The 23,551-nt window shown below is 41.0% G+C and overlaps 2 protein-coding genes across 3 annotated transcripts in view; one reads left to right on the forward strand and one right to left on the reverse strand.

Moving 5' to 3' along the window:
* Window positions 1-23,551, forward strand: part of LOC126560363 (protein Shroom) — a 301,881-nt gene that overhangs the window by 226,740 nt on the left and 51,590 nt on the right. The gene's annotated exons all lie outside the window — the stretch shown is intronic.
* LOC126564613 (TGF-beta receptor type-1) overlaps window positions 1-23,551 on the reverse strand; it is a 101,382-nt gene that overhangs the window by 49,769 nt on the left and 28,062 nt on the right. The window contains exons 1-3 of one of the 2 annotated variants that reach the window (XM_050221692.1): window positions 15,558-15,730; window positions 12,589-12,706; window positions 4,494-4,636 (exon numbers count right to left, since the gene is read on the reverse strand). In XM_050221692.1, the coding sequence (XP_050077649.1) occupies window positions 4,494-4,636; window positions 12,589-12,706; window positions 15,558-15,588 (292 nt within the window). In that variant the 5' untranslated portion in view covers window positions 15,589-15,730. Of the gene's footprint in view, window positions 1-4,493; window positions 4,637-12,588; window positions 12,707-15,557; window positions 15,765-23,551 lie in introns of those variants that run through there. The other variant, XM_050221693.1, reaches the window with a different exon arrangement.

The raw sequence follows: 23,551 nt of genomic DNA on the forward strand, positions 1-23,551 counted from the left end.
AATTCGTCAACAATGGCATTGGAATGGTTCCTTATCCGTGTGTACTTGGTAGAACAAAAATTGACCATTAAAACAAGATCACGATTTGAAGTTTTATCTCCTGCAACATGAACGCTTCACATCCGGAACATCGTTTATCCTTGCTTTCTGGGATGACTTCTTGGAGGGTAAAAAATATAGAAATATACATCTCCCCTAAGGTCAACTCCCTCACAAAGCTGGGGTTCAGCGAATGCACGTTTCACAGCCTTTTTTACGATTTCGGTTGCAATAAAAACATCGGGACAACCAGACACCAGATCGCCACCGTCACTAGGGCTATACACACACAACCGTTGCTGACGGATCGCAGCGCCAAAACATCATTATCGCAACCCACATCACATCCACCGCTCTCGGTTGGGGGTTTTCTAAAAACATCCTTCGACTTCAATGAACAAATTGCACTTTATGTCCACACGTGTTTTGGGCTAAGGATAAAAAAAGGAACACGCACAACCGAACTCATAAACACGAATACACGAGCGCGCGCGTTTGTGCATCCATGTTGCGCGGTTAAGATTCTTGATGCTCATAGAGGGTTTTGTGTAAAGGTTCTTCTAATGTTTATATGTATCCTAACCGAAATTACTGCGAACCGTTTATGACCCAGGACGCGTTACGGTTTGATGCCTCATACGCATTTTTCTCTATTTTTACAATTTCCCAAAGTTTTGCACGGGACACCAAGGACGATTTCAAGGTTTTTAAATATTAAAATAGCTGTAAAATGTTTACCCACACCCTTAGTTCTCCGTTGTCCATTCAATTACTTCTCTCGATCGCGGTGATTCCCAAACAGACACGAATATACTCTCTTGATCGTCCTTAATCGGTATTATCCTTGCGATGGGAAGGAAAAATTCAACAAGCACGCATTTGAAAATTTTCCAAATTGGGGGTTTTTCTATTTTACCTAGGAAAAAATAAGGAAAGTGAAAAGAAATCCCCGTTTACCCTATTTCCGGTCAAAGTGCAAACACATGCCAGAAGGGAAACCAAACAATCTGACAAAAAAAGGCGAAGGAAAGTACCTTTTTTTTTGCTACACAAAGTGTTATCAGGGGAATTTTCCCTTTTGTTGGCTGGGAAAGATTGTCCTGGCGATGAAAATGCCATCCCAACATGCAGAAAGAGATTCGAAATCGAAATCGAATGGGTTATATGCGTGCACCGTCGTTTCACTGCGTGCTCGATCGTGCACAGCTGACTATGGCAGACAATCGGTAGTGGTAAACTATGTAGAAACTATTTCTTCCGTATGTCACGGCAGCACCGGTGAATTTAGAGAGAACGGTATTTGCCCCACCATTTCATTTTATTTCTCAATATCCGCACACAAAACGTGGAAACCCATAAAGAACGTACCGGGAGGAGCATTTTCGTCACATAAACTCGAGGTAAATTAGTGATCCTTCTTTGAATTGTCTGTTCTATTTTAAACTTGACAGTTGGAAGGATTTCCTGAAAGGTAAATAGTCGTGGTTAGATTATTAACAAAAAAAAAACCGGAAGAAATGACTTTAAAAACTCGATCCTCCTCTTCCAGGCAAGCAGCCAATCAAAGTGTCCGGAGAGAAAAGCTCAAAAATCAAACAATACACTAACCCATCATCTTAAGGCAGAGAGCGGGAAAGATAACACCAGGACATCTGCGGGATGAAATAGGTTTTTCCAGACGGAAATTCTTGAGCAAAAAAAAAAAAGAAAATCCAAGAAACAACCCTTTTCTGGCGCATTCCTGCAACAACAAGAGAAAAACCCCACGAAGAGCGCTACGTATCGGCTTGCCTATCAAATTACCGAACCATCGAAGTGATGGTCCTTCTTCGTGACCAGAAATACCGAAACACGGATCGGTCTGAGGAAATGGAAAAAAAACAACCAGACGTCGACATTTTTTTCTCTCCTTTTTGCTCGTACACGTTCCCAATCATCGTCGTCTTCCATAGCTCTGTCAACATTCGAACCCACCATTCCGGGACAGGTATTTTAATTCAGTTCCGTTCTAGTTGGTCCATCGGTAATCGGCATCGCTCCAAGCGGACGGTGTCGATAACGATAAGCAACGCCAATGGAATGCTCAAGCAGGTGATCCCTAAGCATGTCAGTACAGTACAGAGATGGGAGAGAAAGAGAATGAGTGGCTTTAAAGAGAGATAAAACAAAAAACAAGATAGCCATCTGAAGAGAGAAAAAAAAAACATGCTGGAGGGATGCTATTTGCCGTGAGTGTCCTGGTAGAGCGATTTCGGTTTGGAGCGATGGAGACGCCTGGTCGTTTTTAAGATCAGCTTCAACACATTCACGCACCAAAGTGATGGTGGCGGTTGAGCACAATGGGATTTTGGAAGTCATATACACAGGATCAGTATAAGCTGTTAGCATTGAAAGCATTTTCTGTATATTCTAAATCAATTTTCATAAGTAATCAATTAATAAGACATAAACAGTGTGAAAAAATAAATAAAATAAAATATAATATTTGACCACTATTCTTTTTACCGTGCAAAATTCGCCCAAGTGCCACGATGCGAAGGTCTCACTTGCACAAGAACGTCTTATCCGCCTACGTCCTCCCTCTTAAGGCGAGTGTAAAATTCTTTATTTTAAGAACATTCCTAATCAATGATAAATATTTAAGAAGTTTAGTTGCAGTAATTCGATTAAATTATTCAACACCGCTTGATGGAACGAGCGTTGTAAAACGTTTTTGCCATTTGGTTTTCCCATTTTGGCAACCTCTACCTTTCATTGCGAATCGAATCAACCCGCCGTAACCGCCACCGGGAGGGAAAGCAACGACAAGCTCGGAAAGAATCAAATTTCGAATTCATTGCTGACCTCCTTTATCGGTAACTGTACTTTGGCTTCATTTACGTTTCACACCGCCCCAAAAAACTCACCTTGCCCGCACTAATCCGCGCAACATAAGCGCGCGACATGCCCCGGGTTGGTCAGGAATTGCCAAAATGTTCTCAAACATTCGAGCAAATAACGGGTACCGTGGGTGGGTTCGGTTTTATCGAGAATCGAGTTGGGAAGCCGCAATAGGAAGGCTAGACTTTATCTTTCCATTATGTTTCGACTTCATTTTAGAGAGGTGGAAAATAATAAAAAGAAAAGGTTCATTTGGCACACTATGTGCCAATTATATTCTGGTGCCACACAGAGCACCATTTACACATAAATTTGGAAGGCGAACGATTTTAATAAATTGGTTAAGCGGATTGTCATTTTGGGATTAGAATTAATAAAGAGTTGAGTGCTTATTTTTGCTGAAAAAATTAGTCATATAATACGCTTTCAATTAGCAGAAGAGCATTAAGAAAGAAGAATACGAAGTTACAACAAGCAGATCGAGAGTAACGTAGGATTATTTGAGCAAACAGGGCCTCCCTCACGACTGTTAAAATTGCGTAGATCTTAGGTCAATACAACGTGTGTTTTGCAGACTCTTGATAAGAAACAACTGAACAGATTTGTCTTGGAAAACAATGCAGACAATTTTGGCGTGAAGTACATTATAATCATGTAAATTAGCATTTATAGACAAAGATATATTTAAATATTATGATTGTATTGAATTAACTTTACAACACTCGAGCCAAAAGGACGTACACGAGAACAGCTCACAAATAATACATTTTTAAGATACTAAATGCTAGAAAAATCTATTGAAATTACTCATGCTTCATTGTCAACCTACATTGTATTCTATAGCAAGAACATAGAAGTAATTAGGGCAGAAATAACAAGGCTTTCAAGCACAAAAATATATAGAAAAGGAGAGAAAGCTACAACGCAAGCGAAGAAATAAACACAAAATCAAATCAAATACACATTCCGGAGTAGAGTTGCGCTATTTACAACAAATATCAGAAACACATTGTTTGCAAGGTAATAACAGAGTAGAAGGAAAATTAGCACAAGCATAGATACGAGAGAAAGGGAGAAAGAAGTCTGTTTCTTTGGGAGAAAGAAACGTTTTGGTGGTCAGCCAAATCAGAGACGATATACACATTTAAAATTAGTACACTGTACAATGATAAAACCACTTTTACCAATTAGATACAGAGAGGACACATAGTAAGAATAAGCAAAATAAAAGAAAATCTTTTAAGCTATTCGATATGCTGAACTTTAACTAAACCCATATTCTGGGAGGAATACCTCCAACGCCAGAACGGTGGGGGGGTTCAGGTGTGCATGGGAATGCAAAATTTGGATCTATATATTACAACACGAAAAAGAAAACTATACCACGCACGCTGTTGGGCAAATAAATCCCGACACAATTCTACGACATCTTTCTACTGCCGATTTCAAACTAAACGAAACGAAAACGTATTTTAAAATGGGAACGGATTGAAGATTATTCAAATGAAATTAAAACACAAAAAAAAACACTGCAGGGAATGTCAAATTAGAAATGAAAGGTTCCACAAATGTACCTGGTTCGGGCAGTGTTAGGAGTTTGTTATTATTGCAGAAGTCAGTGGCACAACACTCGATCATGAAGGAGGTACTCTTTTCCTTTGAGGTTAGACAACTCAGGGGCAACCGATCGGCCAGGTCGTACTTTTTCGTCTTACAGCTATGCCGCCCACCCGATATCGGTCGGTTGGTTGTGGGTGGGTAGGTGGTGATGATGATGGTGATTGATGGGAATCATGATGACATACACGACGTTGGAGTGATTTGAAGAAGCAATGGCGTATTTTGTGCGAATCACAAACCACGAACAAAATGGTGTGTTCGTGTATTTAATTTGACGCGTGTTTTAATGACAACACGTTGGAAAGAGAAAGAGAGAGGGAGAGAAAAAGAGGAAAAGAACAATTGTATAGTAATGAGAATGAGTACAAAGAAACGGCGAACTGGGCGATGAAATGCCATCAAAAGGAGTGATAAAAACAATTGAAATAATATTTTTCAAACAATTATTTTGCTCTGTTTAATGCTGAGGTACAATTGGAGATTAAAGGTAGAAAACTGGACGCACGGGATGTAGAACACTTCAAACCATTTCACAAGGAAAGTTTAATGGAAGTCGAACAATTCGAAATTGAACACTCTGGTAGAAATTCCTCAAGAACCTTGATAATAACACTCATAACAGCAATAATTCGATAAAGAGAAACCCTGCAAACGCTTCTGGAATTTAACAAAAACAAATTAAAATTTTCGAATGTTGAAGTAAGGTGCTAAAGGGTTCGTCTATATAATAGCGAGTAAATTTAATAAGCAACAAACAATAGGAAAAGGTAGGAACTGGGAAGGTAGTGTTTAGCTTCAGTTTGCTGAAAACAGGAATAAAACATAACAAAATTAGTGTGTCTCAAACTCAAAACAAAAAGAACGCATGAAAAGGAGGGGGGGGGGAATCTAAAAATAAGAAAGAAAAAAACAACATAATATACAAAACAAAGATCAGTTCATACAAGTCCGAGCACAAACATAAGCTAACTTTGCTGGATTAGACAACTCAAACAATGGGGGGGTTTTTTTATTTTCTACTGCTATTTTTGATTCGGTGGAGAGGTGTTTGGTGATGGTGGTAGTTTCTAGATCTTGTCAAGGTTCCCTCTCTCGATGGTCAGAAACGGAACATAAAACAAACGTCAACAGTTTCATGATGGTTCCGTGAGCAAAACTTTGTTTCATAGCAGAAAGTTGCAGTAAATGCGATTGTTTTTTTTTTTTTTTTTGTAAAAACAACATAAAAGCGTGATGTTAATGTTAAATTAATTCAAGAAAAAGCAAACAAAAAGGTAAAAAAAGATTGAAACTTTTAAAAAACACTGACAAAAAAAGAAAACAAAAAACAAAAAAAGAGAATAGTAATCTGTAATTCGAACAGCAACAAAAAAAAAAACAAAATTCACATAACAAAGAAAAGTCAAAACACAAACAACAAAAGACGCAATGAAACATAAGAAAAGTAAAGAAATAAAAATATTAAAAAACCAAAGCGCACCTTCCACCATGGGAGTCGCGGGTTTGAGCGACAAATTACACAAGTCTGGTCCGTAGCAACAGTAGTGATCGTTTGGTGTACCATCCGTCTGATTACGGCACCAGTTCCAGGTAAATAGACCTAGATGGTCCTTCAGATCGAAACACCTTCGGGAAAGATTGCGAGCGAAATGTTACATTATTACATTCGGTCAAAAAACGTTAGAGCCGATCATGTTGAGTTAGTAGTGATTCAGTCAGTCAGGCATGTATGCTTTGTCTGTAACGCAATATTTAAAATGTAATTTTCCATTCGAATACCGAAGAGCCCGTAGTAGGATGAATTACACGAAATTTTTGGTGTTTTTTTTTTTTTTTTGCTGGACTGCACCCAAGCAGCATCCTCTATTCGGTGTAAGCACAGTGAGACAGCAACACAAATAGAAATTTTCGAAATTCTGTGGATTGTTGGTTTACAGCATTCCTACACGTGTCCACAAAGAGCCCACACGCATGCACCCTAGAGTCTATTTTTGTATCCAACCAAACCATATTGAGTGTGGTTTCGATTGCAAAAGTAAAAAAAAAATCGATGCACACGCAGCCACCAGCACAGAACAGGCCACGCAGAAAAACGATTTCCAATAGGGCTAAAATCGTTGAAAATGAATCAAAGAAATAGCATTTATTTACTGATTTTACCACAGTCGACAGAACGAAATCTCATTACCGATCATCAAACGGCTGCCTTGCCCTAGCCGAGCGCACAGGGACAGCGACCAAATGAAGCAGAACAACAACAGTTTTCCCGCGAAGTGTTGTGCATGAAAGGAATCCATTCATATTTTATACTGCTTCGCAATGGAGCAAAGATGGTTCTATTTTGATTTAACTTCCCTATAACTTCCATTGCAGAACATTGTACAGTTCTGTGAAAAGCCGATTTGAGTTGAAACACTCAGTTGCACATAAGGATGTTTCACAACTTTTTGGAGCTTAGATGAATGGCACGGCGGCTGGGCGGCCGCCATTAACTTTCAATTAATTTTATGTCATAACTAGCCAGACGAGCAGCCAAACATAAACAGTGGTCAAGCGGAGTGAACATGCAAACACTTTTACCACCGCATGTAACGATCATTAACAATGGCCAAAAGAAGGTAGACGTTTCTTTTTTTTTCTCTCTCTCTAATTTAAATAATGTGCTAACCAGCGCGCACACTGCTTTAATGGCCACGTATAGCTACTACATACACTTCTACACAGAGTGTTTATATCTATACCGTAGCCGTTTAGCAACTGCTTTCAGCCTAATTAGCAGACTATTTATCGGAACCGAGCGTTAGTCAGCTAACAGGGAACGCATGCAACACCGAGGAAAGCCTCTGGACAGCTATCAATTTCTCCATTAAATAGACAGTTTTAATTGCTAGCCATACCCCGTTGTGTGTGTGTAAAATAGTGTGCTTTTTCAAAGGGTGAACGACGCAACTTGAAGGCTTGACCAAGCGGTAATCCACTTCCCCTTCTAAACTCAACTACACAAACCTCCATCGAAGAAAACTTGGAGTAGCCATAATTCATCCCCCCCTGCAAAAACGACTCTTCTAGAGATAGTTAGTTATAGTTGCTGGTTATACGTGTGAATTAACTACCTTCCAATAGAAAAAAAGGTGTTGAAAATAAAAAATTAGCACCTTTTTCTTTTCTTGCTATGCAGCAGCTTTTTCAAATATAAATAATCGTACTTCTATTATATGGCATCTTATTAATTACCCTGTTCAACGATAAGGCGCCAACACATAAATCAAATAGCCGTCGACACGAACTTGAGTTTACGAATATGCCGCATGTGGATAAAATTTTAATTAACAACTTTCTATTGAGATATAATTCACTTTTTAAAGGTAACGACAGAAACGACGGAAATCGTTTGAGTTCCAAACTCATTGAAACCAAAGCACCTCTCCTTGGATATAGGAAAAAAAATGTTGAAATATAGGGCTACTTTTCAACCACAAAGATCGTTAAAAAAGTGGAAAATTAAACAGACCAACCAAAAGCTTTAAGCTGTCACTTATGCTCTGCCAGAAAATAAACTTTCATTGCAATTATAAAATTTATTTTCACAGCATTTGCATAAACAAATGTTCAACTGTGATTTTCATGTGTAGGATGCAATTATTGCCAACGAGCGGATAAAACATTTGAAACTACACGAACCGATAAATGTCAGCTTGAACAAATTTTCATCCTCTCGTTTTTTCATCAATTTTTAGAACAACCATCTAATGTACCAACCACCACGTATCGGTTTTCCTATCAATAGCACATTACCAAAATGCTTCTAAACAAAAATCCTGTTCTCGCTCTCATCTAGCCTTTTTCTTCCCGTGGCCAAGCAACTGGCGAGAATAGAAACAATCTAGTCAACTGTAGCGCGCGAACTCACACACGCTCCCATTACAATTCGAATTCAATTTTGCGACTCTTGCGACGATGCCATAAAATTACCAAACGGCTTGGAACCGCGTTCACCAGCAGAATGGAAAGGATTTCACTTAACTAAAAAAACCCCAACACTGGTTTGCGTTGCTTTTGGTTTCGATTTGTTTTTCACTGCCAGCGACAGCGTATCGAATCGTAGAAAATGTCCAACCGATATGGAGAGTATGATTTTAATGTTGCCACATATGCTTACACCGATGATTTGGATAGCAGCGCGCAGTTTGGGGTGGAATTACTTTAGCTTTTCTGCCTTTTTTTTCTTTCTTTCAATCGAGCAAGAAATACCAGATCATATTCCTCGTTTTTGCAAATGACGTGTACCGAATGCTGAATGAACGCTTTTTACTGTGCTTTAGCCTGGAGAGCTGTACGCTCGAGAGAGCTCACGATAGAATTTTGAGGCCATGACCAGGATCCGTTGAAACAGAACACAAACAAAAACAAATGTATCGAATGGGCTGGAAAATTGTCATTTTTCCCTAGTAATCGGTTCGTGTTTTGTGTTGGCGCCGTGCCTTAAACTGATTTGGTTTTTTTTTGTTATGTACCCGAGCAGTGGTTGTGTTTGGTAAGGGTTAATTTGGTGTTTGTTTCCTACAACTTTTTTTGTTATGTCCGTGTTTCTCGCTCTCTCGCTCTCGCTGTAACGTTGTTCGAAGTGAAAGAAACAAACACCGGGCGAAGATGAAACAGTTCGAGCTGAAATCGATGTCATAACTTTGCAATTTCATTGCCTTTTTATGGGCTCGTAAAATAAATATTAGCGAAATGAAGTGGAAAGGTATTTTTCCTGCGGGAAATGGTACACTTACTCGCTCGCTCGCTTGCTCGTGTGCATGAGCGAAACCGGTAAGAGCGAAACATAAAAACAAATGTGACAATGGGAGTGGGAAAATTATAATTTTTCTTATTGCTAAGGTAATAACTAAGGAACAAAAAAAAAAAAAACAATTTGAAAACGGTATAACTATAAGATATGTAATAAAATTTATAGAATGTGTTAAAATCAACGCAATTTTGCTTTGCAGCACATTAAAAAATAAACAGATACATAAAATAAAAAATTAGTAATGAAAAATCATTTTAAAATTGATTGTTTGAAACAAAAAATATGAAGAGCACCTCAAAATGATAACTTGGGATAGTAAAAGGAAATCATCGAATAGACGATAACGAAAACAAAAACGAAAACGAAAACAAATAAACGAAATAAAAAAAATACAAAAACTATAACATGAATTACCAAATCGCAACACAAATCAACAACTGTACGATAACAATTTCAATAAAATTAAAATTTCTTGCTATCAACACAAAAAATGGAATAAAATTCCAGCTTTAGATGGTTCTAAACTTTCAAACAAAACGAAACGATAGAAAGTAGCTGGAACAATCATATTCAGAAGCCTCAGCTTTTTACGATCACCATAAGAGGCAAAAAGGTATAAAACACTACACACTGAAGAACCCAAATGTGGAATACAAACGTCCCACAAAAAAACCTGCCTCCCGAGAATCTGTTGACCATCGGTTGCCTGTTGGTCGAAAACTGCGCATCATTATTCCGGTCAGCGCTTCCAGTTCAGGCTTACCACACGATACGAGGACGGCAAGGAACGACACTGCATGGATCGAAGTCTCCATGTGATGGTAGACGACGTGAGACCGAAAGAACCGTTCACGCTGTATGAAATAATCATACAGAAGCAGATGTAGGATTAGGTTTGATGCTTTCCATGAGCCTTGCGCACATGAGGGTGGGAAGAAAGGACCGCCTCTCTTCGATTCTTCTCTCAACCGCAACGGGCCTGCGATAGGTTGAACTATGTGCTCCGGAACATACCAAGCAAAGTAGGAGACGACAAAAATGCTCCAAAGTTCACGATAACGCCTCTTCAAGTGTGGGGGGGAGAACACGAATGATTCAAATCGTGGTGCTTTTCCTCTGGAGTAAGTCCTAACGAAAGGGCGAGGAAGGTAACATGCAGTAGGAGAGCGAAAAGGGCATGACGACATGAATTTTCTTGAAATTATTATTGGATTTAATTAAAACGCTTCGCGTTCTACGGAAATTTAGGATGCGGATTATAATCTTAAGAGGAAGAAAATTCGGAGATAGTGGACTGTGGAAGGAGGGGAAGAAGATGTATGAGACAGAATCCTTAGACAGCCACGTACATAGACACACACACCTGGACGGGGGTGACGATGGTAGCTGAATACTAATAAAGGAAACACCAAAATCGTCAGTAATAAGATCATACCATGGCCGTGAAACGACAATACAAAGAGACCTGCTGCTGCTGGCCACACACACACACATACCACCGGATGCTAACAAACAGATTTTTCCACTTTTTCGTGTTTTTGTTTCGTGATTTTTCTTCCATTCGCCCCACGTTTTGTGTGTGGTGACCAAGCGATCTCCCCAAGTAAAGAAGGAGGTTGTGCTTATTTTCCTTACCAAATATGATTGTGTTTTCCTTTTTTCTTTATTACCTTTTAGAACAGTTTTCCAACTTGGAAATAGAATAAATTTTACATTTTTTTGTTGTTGTGTCTCTCGCTCGTTCTCAAATCGAAAAGCAACAAATAAAAAATTAGAAAACAAAGCCCAATAAGACTTTTCAAATGATTTTTCGTTTATCGTCACGCACAAATAAAGGGAAGCACAGAAAGGACGTCTAACTTCAACCTCCTCTCCGCTCTCCTCACCTTCCACAAAGAGGGGGAGTAGGAAAAAGCGCACAACATGAAAAGCTCGTGTCCGTTTCGGTCCGATGGTATTATGATTTTTCACCACACGCGCACAGAAAACACAACCTCCCTCGTTGGTTTCTTCGTCTGCAGATGCTTGCACACAAACAGGGCGATAGAAGGACACCATATCACAGCGACACGGGAAAAAAAGGATTGCTCCAGTCTTGGGGTTTCCCTTCTGCTTTGCCGGAAAAAAAGCGTACGAAAAAGTATCTTCTTCAGTAGCGCCGCGCGTGTGGCGGACAGTTGTTGCCGCTTTTCCTCACTACAATTCGTCCATTTTTTTTTTTCAGAAAAAAGTAGAAGGTCCTTCCAGGAGGTTTATCCCTGTCTTCTGGTTCGGAAGCTTTCCTCAACCCCCTGTTTTGGGGGTATATTGCAAATAAAACGACTATTTACAAGCATTACACCGGATTCCGGCTGGAAGTCGCGACTGTTTGGTTGGGGATGTTCCGCAGAAAGGGTTGCTAACAGTACTTACAGCGACCAAAAAGGATAACACATGGAAAACCGCATCATTCCACAGTCACACACTAACGGATTGAGCAGCAGGACACGCAAAAGTAAATGCGACAAGAAATAGAAACCCCGTTTTTTCTGAGCACATCTCGAGCGAAAAGCGTGAAAAATCAAAGCGAGAAGATGTCCATTTCCTTTCGAAATGTACACGACGTTATAGTGGAAGTTATTGAAGAGGGAAAAACAGGCGGAAGGGATGATCTGCTTTTCTTTGTTTTAACTGGTTACTTTCGATCCGTGACACCTTTTTATCGTTAGCACACGTGTCGGCTGACGAGGAAAAGGGTTAACCTTTTTTCCAGATCCCAGTTCAGTGGGCCGTGAATGGGGGGGGAGTTAGGGAAAGTTATTTCCAATCGCAAACGATACCCGGATCGTTCGAAGGGAAGAATATGCGCGGGGTGAACTGGTGAAACTGAACCTCGTAAGGCGTCCCTCTAATATGAAATTGAGTGATGATCGCGATGAAAAAACGTATTGTTGAAGACAGAAAAAAGAACAGATGATCTGAGACGAGACGAGAACGAGGAAGGATGAAACAAAAACGACAAAACGACTATGACTGAAGTTATTTAGAGAAAGAGAGAGAAAGAAAGGGAAACGTAAAAACCATACTCTTTGTTACCTTTTACGCGAATACGCGTGAAATCAATGATGATACTAAAAAGGGTAGTGAGAGGTTAAGTATGTTTCGAACGATTCGGACGAACACACGATTAAACGGAAAATTGCAATTGCGACAATGAGCGTGTGAAATGAAGTAGTAAAACGGTTAGACCAAGTTGGATGCAGATAAGACCCTACCTGTAGGAGTACTTGAGTGTACCGTCCGATTCGCGCGTGAGCGAGGTAAAGCAAAGGCCGTCCGTTTCGCACACGAAGTTTTCGTCCTTGCAAATGTCGCAGTGACATTTAAGTAGTTCTAGAATGGAGAGGGAGAGAAAGAGAGAGAAAGAAAAGGGTTTATTATAGAGGCTGTTTTGTTTGTGATCTTCTCGAAAGGATCGGGAACATCTCGCCATTACACACATGAGAGGTACAATTTATGGTTTTTAATTTACCGAGAATTTGTCCCAACGACTTCAAGAAGCTTACCCATTTGCCCATCTTACAAACTCCGCGCATCTTGTTTGCCTTTTTTGGGGACCAAATCCATTTCGCAAAGGCTTATAGGTAAAGCCATCCCTACCAAGCAGATGTCGATATGATGCTGCAGCGAAAGGGTTAATCGTGTTTGATCGCGAACCCATCACCTCCCCCCCCCCCCCCCCCCTCACAGCCCCCCTCGCATTTTGCTACTTCTCCTCGTGACTCTTGAAGCGTTATTTCTCAACTAAAGCTATTGCAAGCTAAGATACTCCTTTCTCGCCAAGAAGCATTCCACCGGATTGCACACGCTTCAAATTAACGTTTTCATCGAGCGAAATTGTCAGAGCAATGAGCTGCTTAAGATGGAACCAATGACGCACGAAAAGGAAGAATTGCAAGCGCCGAACCCGTCACTGTACAGTGGGTGACACAGAGGTGTGTTGAATAATTTTTATTTTGCTTTCCGGAAAAATACTTCTTCTTGGGACTTGACGATCTACTAGGTCACGCAAGCCATCGAAAGGCAATTAAGTCTTTCGCTGGTCAACGTGACCCGAGTAGGTCATTAAGCTAAGAAATAAAAGAGGATTATCAGAGTTATTTGTGTACCTAGGGGTTCAAAAAATGAATAGTCCGCTATTTGTGTGCCAAACTTGCAGGTACTCCAAGTTTTTCTCCTCCTAAATTCAAGGATCAAGAAATTCTCCAGTAACAAGACTACCTAAATCGTTACAGATTTGACGTTGAAAAATTTTTAAAGTGATTTTATAGTCATTAGTTGCCAAAACTGATCGATTCGGCATCATGTAATTTAAAACCAATCTAGCCTTCATAGTCAAGTTCGAATAAGACGGCAAACAATTAATTTAATTTGGCAACTGAACTTCCGCTTCTTCTAGAGTCCTTTTCTCAGTAAAATGTTTGTAGTGTTTTTTGCGAGTCTTGCACCAAACTTTACCAAACCAAACATTTTTATTTTATTGTAAATTTCTTAGTGAACAAAATATATCTAAAACATTTAAACTATTCCCAAATTCGTGCAGCAAACTGTAAAAACCCTTCCAAACAATCTTCAACTTTCACTTGCACATAAAAACAAGCACCAATCTTCCGTACGCTTGCTCGCTTGTTACACTAATTCTAATCGCGCTCGAGTGCGGTGTGCATTAACCTAAGGGTTGGGAGGAGTGGGGGATTTAACCCTAGCACACAGCTGTCCCTTCCATTAACGAACCGGGCAGCACTTAAAAAGGTTAAGCATTTCATGATTCACTTACAAACGGTTAAAATCTTAATGCATTCTAACGATGTTTAATAATTTTCATTCCGCTCACTGGCGAACGATATCGATAGCGACACACAGCGCAGCGAACGAGAAAATTTTTAAGCTATTAAAAGAAACAAAAATAATAAAAAAACAGCAATATCCATCCTTAACTATTCGGTTTAAATTAATAAACTTCTGGGATATAGAAACGGCAGACGCATCGTTTTTATTTATATTTGAGACTTCTTCCTACGTTCTTTTGATACTGTTTTTCTGGTTTGATGTAAATGTCCTGGTAGCTACGTTTGCAAAGCATGAACAGAATAGATGAAGCGATCTTTCTCGTCCTGTTGATCGTCCGAAAGACACACTCGTCGCCTCCAACCAAATGGGCGACGGCCTTGCCGAACGACGGACGAAATTATGCTGTCTACGTTGATAATTCCGTTCGCTCATCTCCTCCAATTTAAAAGCTCATTAAGAATCGAAAAGCATATTTTAGAAATTAATTAATAACGATTTTTCCGACCCGGGAAAATTCCACCTCAACTCCCGGGATAGGTTCGGAGCATTAAGGGGGAAAGCTGAAGCTGTATCAAACCTTTTTCTTTTGAGCCCACCCCACAGTCCCAAGTCCAGAGCGTGGTAGCTTACTAAACACTTGAGGATGGATTCCTGGATGCGAGGCGTAGAAACGATGTGGATTCCAGACTATGTTTTCCCGCCTGCCCAATCAACGATAGCACACACACATACCCACCGGGGTTTCCTGTCACGACGAAATTCGAACCTTACCACCGCATGATGGTACCGCGAGGGGGAGAGAATATCTTTTGTTTGCGTTGTGTGTCTTGTCTATGGATGACGCTTTTTTGACAGCCTCAGTCAACTCTCCTTGCTGAGTCCTGTGTGGTATATCTCACCAAACCTGCTGTAGTCACTGTCACATTTTTGTCTCCTGTCTATCAGCGCCACCTCTGACGACACCTCGTCGCGTAGGGGATCTCTTGTTAATCACCTCATTCATCCAGTCGGGTTACACAACTTTTCTGTCATCGTCTCGGAGCACCTCGGGAGGCAAGCCAGCCAAGAGAGGAGTTCACTTCTCCTATGGCTACCACAATTTTCTCAATTTCTGACATCAACTTTTCGGTAGTGAATCGATTACTGCTGTGACACTACTCCACGGTGTGTAAAATATGCTACACATACACATACACATACACATACACATACATCAACAAGGAAATTAAGGACTCCCGAGTCGTTGGTAGGTGTATGACCGACAACCATTTTTTTGTTATGCGAGAGGAAAAAATTCAGCAAAGTATTTTCCTACCCCGAAAACACTCCGGGTCTCCGTATCCTCCCTGCTGTTGTTCAGTGCATTTTAAGTTAAAGTAGAATTTCTACTTACTGGTTTTATTTTTATCCGCCGTCAGTGTCATCGTTTGGGGCGATGCTGCCTGTAGGGAGGCCGGCGCCAGGGCACCCCCGTTCGATGGCTGGGGAAAGTTCTCGTTCGAGCTGGAATGCTTCCCGTTCGGTGGCTGTTGATCCTTCGCCTGCTGTACCACTGCCGACGTATCGTTATCATCGGCCGTATGTCGGTGAATTGTCGATGCTGATGGATTAACAGGCCGGTCCCGAAAAAAATCCGATTTTTATTTGTTCGTCGAAGGTGAGCACATGGAACGAAAGGAAAGATTGGAGGATGAAAATCAATACCGATTATGTGTGCTGTACAATACGCTGACTGAGGGATGTGGAGTAATTTGGGCCGACTCGGATTTATATCAATTTACCCAATCAAAATCCTAAGCGTAACGGCGACGTTGGAGGGTTCTAAAATTTGTAAATTGTATGAAAAATTCAATCATTGCTGCTTTCAGCTACTTTTCGAAGCAAGGTTGAACGTTTTTGGTGCTAATAGAAGAGAAAATGTTATGCTATTGAGTTTCGAAGTAGCTGAATTTATTCAAGCAATGGATATGATTTTCAACTGATAATATCACAATGCGAACTAATCTCCGTGGTCGAGCAGCAGAATGGCGTGACTATACCAGCGCAATGGTCACCATATTCTCATTTTCATTTATTTTATTGGATAAATTTTATTCAAATTTTGAATTTGCCAGCATTCACAGTCAGCCGTAGCGTGTGTTGTGTTCAAACCAACCGGGAACTACTCCACCCAAACCACCTCAAATCATCAAATCAACTCATCGTGATCCTCTTTCCACGTCTCCACTAATGAACGCTGCGTGTGTTTTTACGATTATTTTGTTCAAAAATAAAACCATCCAAATCCAAACTGCATAGTTTGATGGCATTGCGTCAGTTTCTCGGTTTTTCTTTATCCCTCCCATTTCGCTAGACCTCAAAATTTCCCACATGCCATCTCGATTTCAATGTCAACAGAAGGTTAGTGAAACGTTAGTGCGATAGAACCATCAAAGCTTCTGAAGCCACAGGGTACTTTATTCGATTTTTTTTATGGGCCTCATTTCCTTTGGCTACGGCTCAAAAATCCAAATTTGAAGGAGTGTTGATGGCACAAGCGAAACACAGTTTCCTGTTCTTTTTCTTTTAAGACAGGCTTCACCACAGGCTGCGAAAAGCGACGACTAGTATGTCCCCACCGGTGCTTTTATTCATCAGAATTTATGAGCGTGAGCCTCTGTGCTCGCTGATGGCAATTAACTTCATGCGGACAAGCAACACTTGGCAACACACACACACACACATGCGTATGAGTAGAAGGAAAACGCGTGGAAATTCGAGCACCATTACACGGTGGATGAAATGTGAAAAATCTCGCCCTCTGCTTCATTCTAGCTTTACGCCAATGTCATCAGTCTGCTTTTGGTACCGATGGAGGAAAATCTAAGAGGATTTTCCAGCAAGGAAAAGTCGCTATTGGAACCCATCTGGTGGATTTTATGCTGAGCCCTACAGAGTCACAGTGAAGGATCGTCTTTCGAGGCGTGTTTGATTCATGCGATAAACTTTAACAGAGAGTGATTAGAAGGAATAAAATACTGATTGCTAGGCGAGAAGTGTTATAAATGTTGTCTGCAAAACTCATCTGCCCTAATGCGTGAAATCTTGGATTGCTCTCTTACTTGGAAAGCCTCGCCTAAGGGGTTTAAACATGGAAGCACCAAACAGGGTTTTACGAAGATGAAAGACAAGGGCAGGAATGTCCTGTAAAATTCAAAATTTGAGGTGGAAAATAGTTCACTCTATACTGGCAACACTGTCTTTTTCAATCCAACAGTTGTCGCAGTTTTTATTGATTAGATTCCTAACTTCTGCTGCTTTCGATTTTATCTATTTTACGGACTTTACGGACATCAACACTTAGCACAACAAAAAATCAAAACTTAAGCAATTGCTTAATTTGAAGACTATTCTACTTCTCCTTCTTTTTGGCTTAACGACGTCCTGCCCTCTCAAAATCATTGACGAATGGTTTAACCACAAAATAAAACCGATTCCCTCATCGGTGAAACACTGTACAGACACAAAAACGGAGGCGACACAAGTCCTTATCCTTCTGCCTAATTTGCAACAATTTCACCACAATCAAACACTAGCCTTCTGGGCATCTTCACCGGCTGGGCGAGGAGATCTCGGCAAAATCAAATTAATTACACCCCAATCGCGACAAATGCGAAAAACCAACAGCTTTTCTTCGCTGCAAGCTACTTCTCTCTGGTTTGGTGCTTTAATGCTGCCAAACAATAATGCACGGAACACCATCAGAATGAGACAAGCTTTCTTTTCTTTTGCCCATTTGAATCACAAGTCTGCAGAGCCTTGGGGAAAAGGGTGACTTGATGAGGCGCAAGATTTGAATAAATTCCCACTTGCCGAAACCAGTGTGTTGCGGAGACCGCAGCAGCAAAAGCACTGGTATAAGGCCGCACACCATTTACTACAATGTAGCAGCGGAGATATTTTGATAGAGAGGGAACATAATCGATTCCTTTGAACGGTGAACTCCGAAGCTGCTGAGTGTTTGCCGTTTCCGCTTTCTGTTTTGCTTTCTGGTGCTAGATGATTTAAATAAATTTCACATCAACAAATTAATGGTCGCAGGAAATGGGGTGCGCTTTGTTTTTTCGCGCCCGTCTTTACACCTTTCCCACCAAACCCCACTCCGGACAGCTCCGTTTCCGTTTTGGGGTCGGACGATGGGATTCGTACATCACACCTGACATTGTTGCCAGCCGTTGTTGTTCCAAGGAGCACAGGGGGGCGTGTGTTCTGGAACGCATCAAACGATAGGCGACCAGACGAAAAATGTTCTCCAAGATACAGTTGCTGGTAACATTGTCGCATCCATCAACCGCTGACGAAGGTGCACAGAGGTGGCCTGGTGAAGAAGCTACCTTCAACACAGGCGCACGCAAGCAAGCCAAGTACATCCATCAACTAGCAAACCGGAATGATAATGAACTTTAAATGCATCGTAAGCTCGGCATCGGAGTCGGGACTGGGTCGGCTGGATGTCGAGTGTCGAGGGTGGTCATCAATTATCGTAGTGCATTGCTTGTTTATCTCGTTCTCGGGGTGGTTTTCTATGCTTTGGATATGGGAAACAGGCTGTAGAATGATAAATATCCTGAACCGGGTTTTATCGTACAGGTTGAACGACTTGACATCCGCTGCCAGTTCGGAAGGCAAGAAAGCTCATTTGTTTGTATTAAATGGAGTTTAGATTCTAATTGCTTGATTGAATGCATTCGTATGCATATGCATTAAGATTAGTACGATCTCACAGCCACTTTTTATGTCCCATCCATACTTCCAGAAGCTTTATCACTTCACCAATAAATCCCTGACCAAGGTTGACGTTAACCAATTTCCGCTTTTTTTGTGGTAGAAACCGTAACAATCTAAGTGCTGATAGCTTCAAACTACCGAAGCGCTGTGAAAAAAAACCTTCACTTCAAACAAGCCGGACAGAAGTGTAAGCGTAGTATTGTGGAAGGAAAATGGTTTTATAATCACTAGTCAAACCCGTCCACGAGAGCGATAAGAGACATGTGATAAGATAATCGTGGGATTCGCCCATAAATTACACAGCACTTGCAAGCTGGTGTTGGTGATTGTAATCGTTGAACGGTGGCTCTTAGTACAGTACCATGCAATAAGATCATACACACACACACACACATATACCCAGCCATACGAAGGGCGGCAATCAGTTTACGATTCTGGTTTACGAATTGAATTAGCTTGTTCACAAGCAGGCGAGAAAAATAAGTACCATTTTTACAAAATTATTGTTCTCAACTTCAGCCCGATTAAACGCATTTTTATTTTTAAAAATTTCCACACTGAAACGAATGCGATCAAAATGCGGAAATAATGTCCAAGCAAACCCTTTCCTGGTTGGTTTCATTGAGGGTCATTTGAACAATTCTAATCGCACCGTCGCCCATGAACTTGTGTTTTGATTTTTTTAATAGCGCTCATCGCCTTGTTTGCTCTTCACAACATGATAAGGCACAACCTGCTGTTATTGCACTGGCTGAGATAAGAGCACACTCCAAATGGGGTGGACACAACTACCTACGTAGGTAGTTGTGCTGTAAGCTAAACGTATTTATTCGCAGATGAAGTGTGTCACAACTGCTTCTTACTACCCTTGAAAGGCTTTAAGGAGGAATAAATATAAATAGATTTTTAGTAGCACAAAAATTATGTAAGACAATATTTAATCGCATCAAGAAAACTAGTTTCTCTGTAGAAAAAAAATGTATGTTAATTTTTTAACTGAAAATATCATTTAATTTCGAGCTACACGTCTTGCTATTTCAATGACGCTAGTCATTGCTCGTGTGATCGTCAACATAGTTCCGCCTGGCCACGGCCTCCACAGGATCGCGTGCAAATACGATCGATCAATATTTGCCAATTTGAGCATGGTTGTCAACAGTGCTTGAACGCACGATCCACTATCGGAACGAAGCCAACGATCGACCGAACCTTTGACAGCGCAAAAAGGTGGACAAAACGAATTAGAAGTTGCCTCTCCATCACCGAGTGTTTTGGTTTGTTGTTCGCATCTCGAAATAGATTGTATTAATCCGTGGAGACAACATGCATCTCGGCACAAACCTTGAGTAGCACAGTGGACCAACCACTTTACGATGTACATCTGCGCCTGCCGCAATACTTCTTCTTCTTCCCGTCCGCACCTTTTCACCACAGCTGATTTGCATATCTTTCAAACAAACGGGTTCCAAACAGGTTGGGTGTGTGAAGTTACCTTAATGGTGAGGATCGTTTAAATTTGGATTTTATGTCTATTTTGAAACTGTCAGGGGTATTAATGTGCTGAGTGAAAGGGGCATATTATTTAAACTCTTATGGAGCAAGTGTTGTTTGTCTTGAACTAAATAACATTGCACAATTTAAAACATGCAACGGAGGGCCGATATAAAAGAGATTTTAAGATTCATTGCTCGTTAGATAAAACTGGTCCAGTTTTATGGCGGTTACTGTCATGCGTGATGCGATTTCTGATTAAAATTCATCTTATTTTAGACGCTTTGGAGCTATAGGGAATTTAAACTACAAATAAAATAGTTCTTCTTCTTGGCCTGCTCAGGATTGAGTACGTTGCGTCGACATGACCAGATAGCCAATCAGTTTCCAGGAAACTCTATCTAGGGCTGCAGTCCTCCATCCACGGCTGTATCCGATCGACGACAGGTTAGACTCCACTTGATCCAGCCAACGAGCTCGCTGTGCTTCTCTACGCCTCGTGCCAAACGGTTCGAAAACAAGCACCTTCTTCCGGCCTTCCGGCTTTGACCATCGTCAGGATATCAGCACCGCCAAACAGCTCAGCTAGCTCGTGGTTCATTCTCCTTCGCCACATGAACTGCTTGCACACACCGCCAAAGATAGCCATTAGCACCCGCCGTTCGAAAATGGCGAGTGCATTGGCGTCCTCCGTCAACATAGTTCAAGAATCGTCCCCTAAGAGAACTACCGAACGTATCAAGGTACGATAAATCGTACATACGAGTGTTGTTGGAGTCTTCTGGATCGCAGGAGTTAGTGGAGCTCGTAGTAGGCACGATTCCCCTGAACACCGCAGTTGTCCGATGATGTCGATGTCATCCGCGAAGCGCGAAACGATCCTCGAAAATCCTGCCCCAAATGTCGAAACCCGCGCTTCGCATGACACCCTCCAGAGCGATGTTAAACAACTAACAGGCGAGTCCGTCACCTTGCCTCAGACTCCGGTGAGATTCCAACAGCATAGAAAACCAAATTCAAGTAAAAATAAAGTGTTGTTGCCCTCTGGATCAAAACAATTAGTTTGGTTATTATAGCAAGTGCTCTAAAGAAACGCATCGGAATGTTCAACACACACACACCACACGAAGTCCGAAACTACCAACAAATTGAAGACTTTAACACATCCATCGGGACGGAATGGGTAGTCATTCAGCATGGCTGACGCAGAGCAATATTATGATTATGATAATGGCTACGGTTATATGATAATCGTACCATGCAAAACCATACCGAAAATGCTCGGTTTTGTTGACTGCTTCAAGAATAAACCCGTCGACCCGGTAGGTTTGGCTGCAATAGAAATGGACCACTTTACATTTCCGATTCTCCCCTTTTTTTACTTCTTCTCTTCGTTTTCATCCCATGATGTACAATTTCCATTTATTTGACCACACTTCTTGTAGCAGTATACGGGATGTGCTTAAGCGCTAAGTCGTAAGAGAACGAAGAGTGACCTCTCTCCTGGACGATGGTTGTGTTACTTTTATATTTTTCTGTCTTTTTTGTTGCTGTTGTTGTTAGCTTCACAACCAGAAGACGACAAAAATGACTAGCAACGTGGAGACTTGGAACAAAATTTAATGAAAAAATTATCAAACCAAACCGACAAAAACGACCAACCGACACAAACACCGACAGTTAGCATAATTTGTCGCCACGGAGGACACGACTAAGCAACAACGCGTCGACGCATAATGATAGCAATGAGCGGTAACGCAAACGGCAACGCCAAGAAGCCCAAGAAGGGAGAAAAAAGCACAACAACGATCATTATAATAACACCGTTGTCAGCGCGTGTGCATCATCTTTCGTCCTTTATCCGGATGAAAATGAACCCCTGAAAGACTGAGCTGAGGAGTAGCAGCCAGGGCAAAAACAATCATAAAAATTGCTGCTTAATCTTTATATCGCTGTTTTATCATACCGATACCGAAAGGTTTTATTCTTTCGCAGAAGATCTTTTCCTGGGCTGGAAGCACAGACAGCCACACATTCCACCAAAAAAGGTTAAGGATCGGCGAACAGAGGAATCCTTCAACACCGGCCATAAAGCTCGTTGAATGTGTCCGAGAAAATAAAACTTTCAAAGTACACACACACACACACACACACACACACACACACACACACACCGACACATCCGTGTATCCCAGAGCGCTCATCGGACTGTGGTGCGCGCCATCCCAGCCCTTCACAACCCATCCGCATCTCGTCGCCAAACGATCGTCAAACATGATTTACATCATAAACCAGCCCGAGAGTGTATACGTGGCCATCGCTTTAAGCAGCCACTTTGGGCTACAGCCCACCACTTCCGTATCCGAAATATGAGCCGTGGCCATTTTTCAGCCAGCCAGAAGCGAGCGTGTCGAAAAGAAGGATACGCGAGATGAGGCTGGAGCGAAAATCGTTCCACTGGGGCCAAGAACGTTGCAAATCGTACCGGTAGAGTTCATCACACCTCCACACTTACTGCACGGTGTTTCGGGGTTTTGTTTTTCTTGCCTTGTCTTGAACACGATTTGAATTGTGGATTTCCATTTGTTTGAATTTTTATGCTTCCTTGCGATTGCCTTTGACTTCCACGGATGATTTGAGCTTGATCGTATCGTGGTGTTGTGATTTTATTTTAACTTGGGTTGTATTTTTCACACCCTGTAGGAGATCTTGGGATTACAATGAAGGAAGCATCAAACGGTTTAAGAATTTGTAGCGTTGCTATAAATGATTAAACTTTGCATAATGCTGACTACACGAAAAGGCATCATATTATAAAGGCATTTTAAAAAAATAACAGTCTTTAAAGTTCTGTGTAACTGAGAACAATGTTACACAGAAAAATTAACAAAATTAAAAAGAAAAAGTAAAACATTAAAACCAACGAAAGACTTGTATAGAAATGAGAAAGAAAACGGGAAAAACGAATAAGGAAATAGTTTAATGCAAAGCAGCAAAATTACACATATATCTATTAATAAGAGTAAACATACGTAAGCTTAAACTACAATTCAGATACAATTCTGAAGAATAAATCAATACCAAACGTGAAGTAGAAAACAGTAAAACAAGATACCAAACTAATGAATT

This window comes from Anopheles maculipalpis, chromosome 3RL, assembly GCF_943734695.1.
Source record: "Anopheles maculipalpis chromosome 3RL, idAnoMacuDA_375_x, whole genome shotgun sequence".
NCBI classification, from domain to species: Eukaryota; Metazoa; Arthropoda; class Insecta; order Diptera; family Culicidae; genus Anopheles; species Anopheles maculipalpis.